Genomic DNA, 15,383 nt, shown 5'->3' on the forward strand with positions numbered 1-15,383 from the left:
AGAGCAAAAGAGGGGGATAAAGAGCAAAATAGAGGAAGAGAGAGAGCAAAGTGGGGGAAGAGAGACAGCAAAAGAGAGAGGGGAGAGAGAGAGCAGAAGAGGGGGAGAGAGAGCAAAAGAGAGGGAGAGAGAGCAAAAGAGAGACAGCAAAAGAGAGGAAAAGAGACAGCAAAAGAGAGAGGGGAGAGAGAGAGCAGAAGAGGGGGAGAGAGAGAGAGCAAAAGAGGGAGGAGAGAGCAAAAGTGAGGGTGGAGAGAGAGAGAGCAAAAAAGAGGGGGGAGGCAGAGCAAAAGAGATGGAGAGAGACAGCAAAAGAGAGGGGGAGAGACAGCAGAAGAGAGGGGGAGAGAAAAAAAAAGAGAGGGAGCGATACAGTAAAAGAGAGAGAGGAGAGAGAGCAAAAGAGAGGGGGAGAGAGAGCAAAAGAGAGGGGGAGATAGAGAGCACAAAAGAGAGGGGGAGAGATTGCAAAAGAGAGGGAGAGAGACAGCAAAAGAGAGGAGAGAGAGCAAAAGAAAGGAAGAGAGAGCAAAAGAGAGACAGCAAAAGAGAGGAAGAGAGACAGCAAAAGAGAGAGGGGAGAGAGAGAGCAGAAGAGGGGGAGAGAGAAAGAGCAAAAGAGGGAGGAGAGAGCAAAAGTGAGGGTGGAGAGAGAGAGCAAAAAAGAGGGGGAGGGAGAGCAAAAGAGATGGAGAGAGACAGCAAAAGAGAGGGGGAGAGAAAAAAAAGAGAGGGAGAGATACAGTAAAAAAGAGAGGGGAGAGAGAGCAAAAGAGAGGGGGAGAGAGAGCAAAAGAGAGGGGGAGATAGAGGGCACAAAAGAGAGGGGGAGAGATTGCAAAAGAGAGGGGGAGAGATTGCAAAAGAGAGGGAGAGAGACAGCAAAAGAGAGGAGAGAGAGAGCAAAAGAAAGGAAGAGAGACAGCTAAAGAGGGGGAGAGAGAGCAAAAGAGAGGGGGAGAGAGAGCAAAAGAGAGGGGGGAGAGAGTAAAAGAGAGGGGGGAGAGAGTAAAAGAGAGGGGGAGAGAGAGAGCAAAAGAGAGGGGAGAGAGAGAGCAAAAGAGAGGTGAGAAAGAGAGAGCAAAAGAGAGGGGGGGATAGAGAGAGAGCAAGGGGTGGGACCACTGTACTGCAAAAAATGGCCCGTGTACACAGGCTTTAGGACTAGTTACATTATAATTGGATTTGCGTTGCAAAGAGAATAAAAATCTGCCAGTATAAAAATGTAAGGCTTTTTTTTTTTTATTCAATATTTTTTATTTTATTTTTATATTGCCTGCAGTGTAGGATCCCCTTAACCCTCCAACCTCCCTGATCCCCACAATCTAACCCCCCCTCTAATTAGTGCCGCTATCTTAGATATTGGTAACTGTCTATATTTTATATACAGGTGGCCCTCGGTTCAATTTACACCGTTTCAGAATAAACAACCTTTTTTCCCAGTAATGTGACTGCTATTGAAAAGCATTGAGAAGCAGTGCATTTATTAAAATAGCCAGTAGGTGGAGCTGTCCACTTGTGTTGCAGCAAAGCCAAGTAAGCTGAAATTAATCAGTTTACCCAGACCAGAGCTATCGAGCAGATTTCAAAGGAACAAGATCTTCCTGTCTATAAATCAGTCCAGATTGGAATGCATAGAAAGAACGGTTTGCAGAAAAATGCAAGTGAAGTCTGTGTTGTGTGATTATTTTATTAGGTTTATAATGCTGTTTAGCAAATGTTTTTGTTCATTTAACTTAGTTTAATTATATATTCTGTGTTGTGTGATTGTTTTATTAGGTTTATAATGCTGTTTAGCATTTAAAGTCTTCATTTCAAAGCTTTAAAAATAATGTATTAGGTGTTACTTATGACAATTTTGAGAGGGGTCTGGAACCTAACTCCCTCACTTCCCATTGACTTACATTATAAACTGGGTTTCAATTTACAACGGTTTTGATTTACAACCATTCCTTCTGGAACCTAACCCCGGCGTAAACTGAGGGCTACCTGTATATTTATATATATATATATATATATAATACTTTTCCGTAGTATAGTGGTCCCCCCACCTGCGATCATTAGTTAGGGCACACCCCACCATTTTGCAATAGTGTAGCGCCCCTTCTCTTTATTTTTTATTCTTTTTTACTTTAGGGCCATCCCACTTTGCCCGCCTCCCGCTGCAGCTTTTTCTACCTGTAATATGTATGGGTGGACAATTAAAGGGATTTGAAACCCAAACATATTATTTTGTGATTAAGACAGAACATACCATTTTAAAAAAAGTTTCCAAATTACTTCTATTACAAAATTTGCTTTATTCCCATAATATCCTTTGTTGAAGAGATACCTAGGTAGGCATTTGGGGCACTATATGGCAGGAAATAGTGCTGCCCTCTAGTGCTCTTGCAAATGGATAACATTCTTGCAAAACTGCTGCCATATAATGCTCCAAAAACGAGCCGGCTCCTAAGCTTATATCCCTGCTTTTCAACAAAAGATACCAAGAGAACGAATAAACGTTGATTATAGAACTAAATTAGAAAGTTGTTTAAAATTGCATGCTCTATTTAAGTGATGAAAGAAAATGTTGGAGTTTGATATTCCTTTAAGGTAAAACCGAGAGTAAGCAAAAATACCAAAATTGTCTCTTTTGAGCACGAAAACTGTGAAAAAGCATGGTCTTTAAGGGGTTAATGTAGAAGAAGTAAAATATAGGAACTACAAATCATGAAGAATTAGCTGAACTCCATCGACTCCTGATTTCTTTCAGCCTCATCTAATGCCCCTCATTAATGGCGATGAAACATAATGATAACACAAACGTTTTATTACAGTGACCTCTGTATTCTTTAGAGAATAACTCTCCCTAATGAGACACACTGGTCTTGCAGGTAACGTGTCTGTGCTTCTCTCTACACTGACAGAAGCTTCAAGGGTACTGCAAGGATATGTGAGATTTTGTTAACAACCTCCCCCCCCGTCATGACATAGCAAAGAATTCTGATTATTATTTTTTTTTTAATCAGGCGATCTCTCTGAATACCTCATTGGGAGGCCAGAGGTAAGGACGCCGGGGTCCTTCGGATTTTCCAACATGGCGGCGCCCAGTAAAAGTGTGAGCTGCGAGGATTTCGCTGAGTTTCAGGTTAGATCGCGGTTGGGATATATAAGAGACCGAGGGTTTGGTTGGGGAAAGCGGTCAGGGGATGTGCAGGTGCCCGTGTGGCTCTGGCTCGTTACTGTAATGAGGGAAACGTCTGTGGTCATTGAAATGCCCCTCAGTGAGTTGCCCTATGGTGACCTGGTGTCACAAGCGGTACCGTGCAGCTAGTATTACTAAATGTAATTTGCCATTGCCACATACGCTTATATATTATGTAGTTTATGAATACCGCTGCTGGTAAAGCAAGTTACTGACTACGTGTGGGGTTGTGTCATTGACTACAATAACCCTCTAGTATTATATAACACTGTTGTATTCTGTCATAAAGCTGTAAGGGACACAAGTGTTCATTGCCCATTTGTTTTTTATGAATCATAGAATTATTATTATAATTTAAGTAGCACCAGTACATCATCTAATGTGTGTCACTTATTACAGAAAGTTTGTTCGTTCTTTCTTACAGGACTAGACTAAATTGATCAGTTCTATTATTTTTTTTAAAGCATATATTATAAAAACACACAAAACATTCAGTAGTGGAAGTATAGAACACAATAATAAGGTCAGTAGAAGGCAATAATATAATTTGTTCTAGGTCGTTTAGTTACAATTGCTTTGCATGTAATTTGTTGACTATAATGAAGCTTTAAACATTTATTTGTCCCCTTTATTTACAATTTCAGTTGAAGACACTTAACAAAAGTGGTACTCTATAAGCAGTAATTTCCCCTCTCATATGTTCAGCATGTTTGTCACATATTTATTAAAAATAAAACTTTTATTGAAACAATACTAAAAAGTAGGTGTATTAAAAACTCAAATACTGGCAATGTAATGACACTTTTAATTCAGTGTTTTCACAGTAATACTAAATATCAGAATGCTATTAGGATATTTGTTGGTTACATAATGTGAGCACTAGATTTTTAGTTTGTATTACATTCGTAAATTCATCTACAAGTCTCAAACTTAATAATTGGAGATAAGCTGTGTATTATCAATGTTAGTTTATCCAGTTCTGTTGCAGGATGGATTTATTTTGATAAGTACCTTTACCTACCCGTTTAAATCAACTATTCTTTTAACTTAGCAATTATATTGCAATATTAATGAAATTAGTTTATTACCCAACAGTAAAATTTTCAGAGATTGTTAATATAGGCTGAGGATCTAGTAATATACAGTTGCCCCTCGTTTTACAAAGGTTCAATTTACACCGTTTCAGAATAACAACCTTTTTTTCCAGTCATGTGACTGCTATTGAAAAGCATTGAGAAGCAGTGCATTTATTAAAATAGCCAGTAGGTGGAGCTGTTCGCTTGTGTTGCAGCAAAGCCAAGCCAAGCAAGCTGAAATTAATCAGTTTAACCAGACCTGAGCTATCGAGCAGATTTCAAAGGATCAAGATCTTCCTGTCTATAAATCAGTCCAGATTGGAATGCATAGAAAGAACTGTTTGCAGAAAAATGCAAGTGAAGTCTGTGTTGTGTGATTATTTTATTAGGTATATAATGCTGTTTAGCAAATGTTTTTGTTAATTTAACTTAGTTTATTTATATATTCTGTGTTGTGTTATTATTTTATTAGGTTTATAATGCTGTTTAGCATTTAAAGTCTTCATTTCAAAGCTTTAAAAATAATATATTAGGTGTTACTTATGCCAATTTTGAGAGGGGCCCGAAACCTAACTCCCTCACTTCCCTTTGACTTACATTTTAAACTGGGTTTCAATTTACAACGGTTTCGATTTACAACCATTTCTTCTGGAACCTAACCCCGGCGTAAACTGAGGGCTACCTGTATTGCAATACTAGTTCTCTTGTACAAATACAAAAGAAGGGAGTAGTTACTGTTACAAAATTACTTTCCAAAATCAGTCATTCTCTGTGACTTAGTAATAATGTAGCAGTTGTAAAATTGCTATTCAACAACATTGTTTAATAGATTTGGCACATTGCGCCACAGTTACCATTCTCATATAGATTGCTTATACTATGCTAATATCTCTACAAACCTGATTATATTGTTGGGGTAAGGGGCTGCCCAAATCTAATACAATATCAACAAATGTGAGGTTCTGATATCCTAGAGTGTTTACAATTGGACTTCACTTAGACCAAACAGTCACCGGCTTTGTGTATACGAATATGTATCTGTAGACTAGAGTAAATCACCTATAGTATCAACTCTAGCAAGTCCCACAATGTTGCGGCTATACAAGTAATATTTCAAAGAGTTAACCCAAAGTCAAAGTAGAAGCGTAAGGATTTACCGCACTTTACCAAAGCCTACACCGCATGAATGCAAGCAGCGGTAATCCCGCTATCCAAAAACCTTCAGTGTGGAATGGACGTCTGGCACAACTGCTACTGATGTTAGCAGCGTACACTTCCAGCTAACCGTGTGCGTGTAGCCTTACTTTCGTGCCGAACAGGGTGAGTCAGCAAATATAAAAAACAACTTCTACTCGTGTAATTTTGTGTCATGCAGATCTGAAACTATAGGAGATAAAATTACAAAGAACTTTGCAATAGGTACTTCTTTAACTAAAGTTACCAATAAGAATTGGCTATCCATGAAGGCAGGTTTCTATAGATGTGGGGGGAGACCATGTAAATGCTGTAAATATGCAAAAGTTGGTGAGACCTTTACTTCAACTAATACAGGAACACTTATAAGATTAGAGAGCGAGAATTACTTGTAATTCTATTTACGTTACCTATCTCATCACCTGTAAACTGTGTAAGTTTCAATACGTGGGACTCGCTTCTAGGCTTCTTAAAGATAGAATCAGAGGACACTTATTGTCCTTAGAAGCTGAAACCCCTAAGACACCAGTGGCTAAGCATTTCTCAAAACATACCAATAATCCTGATAATGTGAACATGTGAGAACTAACGTCAGGGGTGGAGATAGGTTTATGAAATTAAGCAGGAGAGTAGTGTATTGAATTTACACACTTAAGCCAGGTTCACCCGTGGGCATTAATTAAATAAGTGATGTTGAGCTCTTTATAGACAGAAGTTAATTGTGCGACACTATGTCTGATGAATATTAATCATGATACTTTTGGTATTATCAGCATCCTTATGATGTATGAGGTTCTTTTTCCATTAATGTGAATTTTTATGAAAGATATTTATCAATTGGGAAGATTATCTTTATTTTTGGCATCTTTTCTGATTTTTATGGCATTTAACTTTATATACATGAATGAAATAATTATTTGCCTCTAAAAAGATAACAAATATTAATGCTCCTAATTGATTATATTTTTCCTTTATATTGAAAATCTCTGCCTAAGGAATACATAATAGTCTTATACTAATACATTAGGCAGTAATTTTATGTATCAACTGAGGTAGCAAGTTTGACTCCTAAATCGGTTCAAAGATGTTTTTAGTGTATCTGTATTTTTTTTTCGTGAAAGAAAAGCTACTACGCTGTCTAGACAATTACAGCCCCTGTGCTGTCAGGGTAGTGTTAACAGGAACTAATAGAGGAGAAAAATGTGTTAACAGAACGTGACACATAGAAACTAAAACATAACTCCCCTGGAAGCTAGATTTAAAGGTAGTTAGGGAACATGTATTAAGGCAAATGGCATTTTCCACAGTCCCTGGGTTAAACTTGTATGATAGTCTCAAATACAGACAGTGCTGCGAAATAGATGTAGGTGTATTAAACGATATACATTATAGCTAGCTATGAACATAGGTGATCTTGATTTTGCCAGTCTCAGAGCCTACTAATATATTTGTTTGTATCGGCAGGGGGAACAGGATAGAACGGTGTTATAACTCAGAATGCTCTGTTACACTAAAACCGCTGATTCGGGTGAACAGAGGTACATTACCAGATTCGTGTGCGGCAGTTTATGAACCACAGTTGTTTCTGTAAAAGAAAAAGGAAACTCATACACACAAGCTGCAAAGTAAGGATATAAGTAAATGCGATGCAATAAAAGTATTTTATGGACTAGGGCTGTGGGTTTCCCCTGTAGTGCTGGCATCTTTGCGGATATCCCTAACACAGCCCTGAAATATAAAGTTTGAACTCTATAACGGGTCATCTTTCACAGGGGTAACTTGGGCAACTGAATTGACCCGTATTAGTATAGATCTTGTCAGTCAACCAATGCCCATTATTCTGTGGATGGCTAGTATTATGTCCTTCATGTGTTCCAGGCTTATTCCACAGAATGATCCATTGTCCCGTAGTAGACATATACCTTGGCAGCATGCATTCTCCAGTAACTTTTGAGCGCACAAGTGCGTGTCAGATTCATATTGCATTAAAGGTGTATTGCCTGTTGCCGTGATATTCTGTCTTGACACTGCGTCCCCTGTGTCCCTGTTGGTTTTATCCGCTCTTTTTTGTGATTTATAGTAGAGGTTTTGTATGTTCAGTAAGTCAATGACCGGTGAGAATGGGCCATACAGTTGTGACCATATCTGTCGCCACTGCGATTTCTCCATCTGCTCTGGCTGATGTATCTCTGTGACCGCATCAGCTTTGTCCCCACGTCCCCCGTCTAGTGCAGTCATCAGAGAAAGCCCATGTATTATGACATGCTGCCCCAAATTCAAGCGTGCGGGTGTTATCTCTGTCTTCGATGTTGCCTCCTCCCCACTCTGTGAGGGAACTGAAGTTGTGAGGCTGTTGTCTGTCCCCCCGGCCTGGGATATAGACGTGGTTGTCAAAAACTGTGAGGTAGATCCATGCCGACTGGGTACAAATTTCTTGGGGCGGGAAGATTGTTCTGGTGTCCTCACCATTGTGTATAGATCCGCGCAGGACGATAGTAGTCTGTCCAACTTGGGCAAAAACATGGCCTTTATTTCGACAAAGATGTAATTGTTGGCTCCTGCTTCCTCACCAATGTACGAATCCATCGCAGGGAGGAGGATGATAATATGCAGGTACAAAACTATGTACAACGTGGCAACAGAGCACACGCCACGGCGCCATGTGGCCTTCGTAGTCTTATGCTGCGACCGGGGGCTAGGGCTGATGGAGTGCCCTACACAATTAAGGTATCGACTGACGATGACCAGAGCAGGGTCTCCCAGTAAGATGTATGCTGTGGGGGTCTGGATGGTCTCTAAATATTTCTGAAAAGGCCACTTATTTGGCCGGTGGTAGCAGAGCTCTTGTAGCTTGCTTCCATCCAGAAGTCCCGCCCCGTATCTGATATTGGTATATGGATAATAACCCAAAATGTTAGGAGCCAGTGGTAAAATTCTAGTAGCTATTGAGACCCTGGCTCCTGTGTTAGTTGAGGCCTGCATAAGCTGGTTTAAAAACATTCTAATTACGAGTCGGACGTGTACAGTGGGGTCAACTACAATAATTTTTAAGGAACTGCTGTCGGACTTCACCATGAGGCTGAAGAGACTGCCAGACTTAAAGCTGCACCGTCATTCTTACAGCACCCCTCTCTACCCAAGCAGATATGGTAGATTTTTATGAAAAGATCTTTGCATCTTTGAACAACTTTGGGGAGAAGATGGATAGCTGTTTCTATGATCTGCGGCTTGCAGTCAGAGATCAGCTTTGAGTGGAGGTCAGCTCAATTCCTAATATGGCGGCAGAGACGGATCTCATTGAGCTACCCCAGCTCATTTTAAGGGTAACAACCTCAGAGCCTAAAGCACAGCAGTCTGACAAGAAGCCTATTTTACAGGATACTCCTCCACCTAACCTCACAATACCGAGCAGCCGTCCTTCAGTAGCGCAACCTAATACACATCCCTATCTCGGAGATGGTGCACCATACCCCACTATACAACCAGTGGACACTTTGCACACTCATGCGGCAGATTGGTCTCTTGACCCCACGTTGGCCTTTGCTACTATAGAGGTCGCAGACTCGTTCACACAGGATGACTGTAACTCTAGCTTACAGGCGCAGTGGAGAGAGATCCTAACAACCCCAAACACGCCACTCACCATTCCGGAGCAACTATCAGGGGACCTGAAATACATATTTGCTGGGGTAGCTGGTTGTCATACAGATCGGAAGTGTAATGCGGCTTACTTTGACAGCAGCTTCTGGATTCTGCTTGAGTTGTCGGTTATGGCTTGGAGTGAATAGCGGCAACCCTCCTTTACCTTATTGACAATGCCTGAGAGTCGATTTCCATTAGGAGGTGTTGTAGCCCGCACTGACAGGCTGGAAATCTTTGCCATTGCCATCACGCTCCTCACTACCTCCATGTTCCAATCGCCGACAGTTGGCGTCGGTTAATCTAGGGACTCTGCTCTCTTCATGGACATAGAGGTTATTTGGGTTTCGGTGTTGTGAAATTGTACTTTTCTAAACTGGTTATATTAATTTTTACTGGGTCAATGTAGTGTTATAAGTAGTTATTTCAGTTAATATATTACTCAGCACTGATATGTTTATGTTAGGGGTGAACTATGTCATTTACTTGTTTACAATTTACTGTAGGTTTCAATTACACACAAAAAGCAGCATTTTCCGATGGGTATTGCAATAGTTTTGTTGCTCAGTTATGTTGACTTAGCCCTCCAGAGTATTATCTTTATTATGGGAGGAATAGCGAAGTTAGAAGACAGTGAAATCGCACCCACTTCACAATAGCCTGTTTTGGGTTCCACATAAAACTATCGAAGAGCACTAGGTTATACTGGTTTATCTGATATACCCCATCTCCCTACTTGTACCTCCTGGAAACATGGTTGAGCAACATTATATACACAAACTTACACCAGAAATACAGTCTAGTGACATATCCCCACATCTTCCAACTATATCAATAAGTCAAATCCCTGGACATATGATACTTTCCATGTACAGGTTATGTTCTTATTTTTATTTGATAAGACTTCTTGCTACCTCTTTAGCTTAAAGGGACAGTACACTGTAAAATAGTTTTTCCATAAATGTATTTTAAATGACTTGTTATACCAACTGCAGAGTATAAAATATTTGAGAAATTGCATTTTCGGGTTTATTTGTGTATACGAAGTAGCTGGTTTTGTGCTTTGAAACCACAGCCTATTACAATGGGTTGAGCTTCAGGTAATATCAGATCTTATTATGTTATCACTTTGTGTACACAGACTTGCTTCCTTATCTTATATTTGTCTGGAACACCAAAGCTCAATACATAGAGAGAACAATGGAAATTATCATTTTATTACTAAACTATCATGCCCCCACTGAGGGTGTAATCTCTTCTGCTGGCTGTGTTTACTTAGGCTTGTCAATAGCGTATACGCCAGTATCAAAACTTTCAGTATAGGTTGGGAAACCACAAGCTAAATCAGCTATTTCAAATGCTGAAATATGAGTAAAGGAGCTACTTGCAACCAATTTAATACACTCTAGCAGGTAAAAAGGATCATTGGGAATAATTTAAAGGGGAGAAAGTTTTTGGGTGAACTGTCCCTTTAAGGATCAGGTACTTCTCTTTTTTCTAGTGTGGCTCCTGGCAACCTAGTCTCTACAAGAACTGGCATAAACTGTTGTATATCTTTCGTGACAATATAACTATACACTTGCTTGGAATGATTTATGCCTTGTTATATACTGCTGAAAAAGATCGATAACTGCAAGCCCAGCAGCAGTGACATGATCTTATGAAATAATGTAGTTGTCTTTGAAGTGTGCTTCTAAGTAAAAAGTACAGCAAACAATTGCAATTATATTTGTCATGTCCTTATGTATTCATTTTGTTTGGAGATTATCAGACAAACTCATACTCTTCTTCTGGCAGATAACTGCCGACGTCATCTGTTTTAAAATAAAATCACATTGTCCTCCTTTCACTGAATTGTAATTATAATGTATTTCCCTTGGAAGAATATAAATTAATTATAAAGATGAGCTGGTGCTTTAGTGAAATGTATCTTAACTGTGGTCCTCAAGTACCCCCAACAGGTAAGGTTTTCATTATAGCTGAACCAGTGCAAAAGTAAAATAATCATCTGATCAGTAACACCATGGTAATAACATGCTCTCACCCATCAGCTTATTATTTAATCTATGCACTGGTTTAGCAAAAAAAAAATAGAACCTGCCCTGTTGGGGGTACTTGCGGCCCCAACGTATCATATCTAGTGCCTCACCAGCCACAGACCTCACCGCACGTCACTGATATTAACTGCGCTGTTCACTTGTTTATAGGTATGACTTCAGGTTTATTTGCCATTGAAAAACCCAATTGGTTTTTAATTTTACGTTTGCAGTAATATTTTCCTATACTTTAAGCAGCTCATTTATTATGTATAGAAGGATTTCAATAATTTTGCTAGTTCGTCAATTTACATGGTCAAACACATAGAAATATCCCACTACATGTTTAAATCCCCATAAGAGAAGTGTACTGATGCTATTAGGTTGGAGAGCACATACCATTGTAGTGTGGATTTCTATTCACACCCCTTAAGAAACATTATTAACTAATAGACCTGACTCAATTATGGATGGTTTAGTGTCTGTTCAGCATGCGTAACAATATGCTCAGTATACCATACTAGTTGCACTCTATATGACATTTTTGTGACGCCATTAACTATTTATAGAGTATATAACTTCGGCAGTTTAAATATCATATTGTCCATAACATAACCTTTCTTTATTAGAATGTTGTGACTGTATATTAAATGTGTTATATAAGTCTGTTACAAAAGTGCAGCAATTAAGACCTATGTTTCAGCTCCCTCAATATAAAATGTTTAGATTTGTTTTTGCCCTAGTTCCCATTGTGTCCCTGAGATTGTTTTCAGACACTGTTGAGAGTTAAGATAGTTGGTACCAAATGAAATTCCCTAAGCCGTATGCCTATATCTCATAGATCTTTGGTACACTAGAATTAGTCACTTGAATTACTTGCAGGGAATGCATTGAAAGCCTTATGATAATTAGACATCTAATTAATCACACTCCCTGTATGGAAGTTTTAATTTAGTCAAAACACCGGTCCTTGCTGAGCCCCTCTTCTCCCTTTCCCGCCGGTACCTGTTGCCTGTGGGTCATACTCATATCCTTTTTACCCACATCGCCTAAAGCTGGCACTCCCCCAGGAGAGGAGCTCATGACGTAGTCCCCTACACTCTACATATACTAATTTTCTCCCCTATGCATAACTTTACCTGTAAATTTGTAACTGGATAATAAGCCTTCTAATAGTCCCGTTAACATTATTAATTTGGCATTCTAGATAGCTCCGCCCCTCATTCCCTTCTATTCCCCTCCTTTTCTAACATGAGCGGCTCTTGCCCGCTGAATTCTTTCTTCCCTTCTCTAGACCACCTTGGTCTGAGAGTGTCCATACAAATACTGCCCCACACCTGCCTCAACCCTATTAGAATAAATAAACCTATAAATTCTCTTCACGGTAAGGCGTGGGCCCCATCTATTATATATAAAATATAAAACTGAGGTTCCATTATTTTATGTATAAACATATATTCCGTTACTGACATCCCTGTTTTACATGGTTTACTCTAGCAATCTTATATGCCTCTTTCCCGTTGTTAATATCTACCTTTCCATAAGGGGGTTATGAATACGGGACATGGATGTATTTTACATGACTATTGTACACGTTTCCCTCCAAAGGCATATAGAATTTATTCCAAGACTCGCTATTTCTTTGGTTTATGACTATGTTTATGTTATAAGGATTTATCTTTCAGAATTAAGCTATCATTGTTATCGGATGAATATGTTATGAAACTTTTATTATAAACTCAATAAAAAATTTAAAATAAAAAAAAACAAAAAAAACAAATACATTAACACCTCGTTTGTGGAAAGTGTTTTTTTTTTTTTTTTTTTAGTCGCCAAACTCCCCACTGCTTGTTAATCTGGATTTGTTACTGGAATAGAAAAGGTTTGTCGCTATATCCACTATCACAAGAGGCACTTGTGCTCTGTTGTATCACCTCCACTAACATGCTTGGGATAGATCTGTAGCTGGGTTTGGCTTGTGAACTTTCCTATGTTTACTTCCATCTATTAGAATATGAAAACCCAAGATTTTCAGAGTTAAAGTGCAGGAAAATGTGTCAACATAATTACCAAAGTACTTAAAGGGACATTTAAGTCAAAATTAAACTTTCATGATTCAGATAGAGCATCGATTTTAAACAACTTTCCAATTTACTTCCATTAACAAATATGTGCACAATCCTTTTTATATTTACACTTTTTGAGTCACCAGCTCCTACTGAGCATGTGCAAGAATACACAGAATGTATGTATTTGTGATTGGCCGATTGCTGTCACGTGATACAGGGGGAGTGGAAATTGACATAACTTTGAAATTTGTCAGAAAAAAAATCTACTACTCATTTAAAGTTCTGAGTAAGTGCTATTACATTGTCTTGTTATCATGCATTTGTTGATTATGCAAATCCACTGTATTTACTGGTCCTTTAAAGGGGCAGTACACACCATGAGATTTTTTATTTTATATAAAATGTGTTATGTGAATTAAAACTACTATACAATATACTTTCGTTATTTAATTTGACTCATTTTTATGTAATTGAACTATGAAATTCTGAGCAATTTCTAATTCTTGGAATGCACCTGCTGACTCTGCTACATCCAAAAACTGTGGATATGTTACAGTTAAAGTGCAGAAACAGTTAATGTGCACATTACCTAGCTAGCTAATCTGCAGATTAACTGATTTTGCTCAGTTAAAGTGCAGAATCTGTACTTTACCTAGGTAATGTGCACATTAACTGCTTCCGTGTAGTTAAAGTTGGAAAAGTTTGTTTCTCTCATGTAAACTGTTTATTGAAAAAGAAGCCGAAGAATGTTCCGATTTCGGCCGAGGGCAGATACGCCCCAGAGTGCTCTATTCTAATCAGAGCCTCGGGCGCCACAACTGCCTCTGGGAACCTTACCATGGGTCCCAGCCCGCACGGCTTGAAATTATCTATCGAATCTATGTATTATAGATTCGATAGATAGATAATTTCCCAGACAGAGAATTTCAAGACGTGTGGGCTGTGACCCATGGTAAAGTTCCCAGATGCAGTTGTGGCGCCCGAGGCTCTGATTAGAACAGAGCACTCTGGAGCGTATCTGCCCTTGGTCGAAATCACATTCTTCGGCTTCTTTTTCAATAAACAGTTTACATGAGAGAAACAAAGTTTTCTAAAAAGCTAAAGTGCTTGAAAGTGTATTATTTGTTTTTCAACTGTATTATCACAGATACATTACAGCTAGAATGGCAGATATTTCACATTCTCAGTACAATGTTCTTACATTTATTTGTGCTCATTGCATAATTCCACAATGGGTTGCAGGGAAGTCGATTCTGTAACAATGCAGAATGGGAAATATACAATGCTTAGAAGTGTAGAGGCCAAGATGCTAATAAATGCAAAAACAGAATGAGAGCAATTGTTATACCCTTGGGAAAACTACTATAAACTTGTTAACCTCTTAAGGACATATGACAGAATTTTTCCGTCATAAAACAATTGAGCAAACAGCTGTGTCCTTAAAGGGTTAAAGGGACACTGAACCCAAATTATTTCTTTTTGTGATTCAGATAGAGCATGCAACTTTCTAATTTACTCCTATTATCAATTTTTCTTTGTTCTCTTGCTATCTTTATTTGAAAAGAAAGTCCAGAACCAGCACTTGTTTATTGGTGGATGAATTTATCTACCAATCAGCAAGAACAACCCAGGTTGTTCACCAAAATGGGCCGGCATCTAAACTTACATTCTTGCATTTCAAATAAAAATAACAAGAGAATGAAGAACATTTTCTAATAGGAGTAAATTAGAAAATTGCTTAAAATTGCATGCTCTATCTAAATCGCAAAAGAAAAAATTTGGGTTCAGTGTCCCTTTAAGAAGTTGAAGTGTGTCTGGGCAATGAATGATGCATAAAGTGCGCCGCACTGCCCTTTAAGATTTTGTTTTTACCTCCATTTTCAGAAGAAAGTGCCCCAGGAGCTCCCATGGTGTGGAATCTTTAAAGAGACAGTCAAGTCCAAAATAAACTGTCACGAATCAGGGCATATCATTTTAAACAACTTTCCAATTTACTTTTTTCACCAATTTTTGCTTTGTTCTCTTGGTATTCTTAGTTGAAAGCTAAACCTAGGAGGCTCATATGCTATTTTTTTTTTTTTTTTTTTATACCTTGAAGGCCGCCTCCAATCTAAATGCATTTTGAAAGTTTTACACCACTAGAGGGCATTGGTTCATGTGTATCATATAGATAACATTTGAA

General features: G+C 38.7%; 1 protein-coding gene across 2 annotated transcripts in view; it reads left to right on the forward strand.

The window, feature by feature from the left end:
* Nucleotides 1-2,901: 2,901 nt before the first annotated feature.
* Nucleotides 2,902-15,383, forward strand: part of MIX23 (mitochondrial matrix import factor 23) — a 67,402-nt gene continuing 54,920 nt past the window's right edge. Inside the window, exons 1-2 of one of the 2 annotated variants that reach the window (XM_053704522.1) lie at nucleotides 2,902-2,920; nucleotides 3,012-3,130. In XM_053704522.1, the coding sequence (XP_053560497.1) occupies nucleotides 3,080-3,130 (51 nt within the window). In that variant the 5' untranslated portion in view covers nucleotides 2,902-2,920; nucleotides 3,012-3,079. Of the gene's footprint in view, nucleotides 2,921-3,011; nucleotides 3,131-15,383 lie in introns of those variants that run through there. The other variant, XM_053704521.1, reaches the window with a different exon arrangement.

Source organism: Bombina bombina, chromosome 3 (assembly GCF_027579735.1).
Source record: "Bombina bombina isolate aBomBom1 chromosome 3, aBomBom1.pri, whole genome shotgun sequence".
Lineage (NCBI taxonomy): Eukaryota > Metazoa > Chordata > Amphibia > Anura > Bombinatoridae > Bombina > Bombina bombina.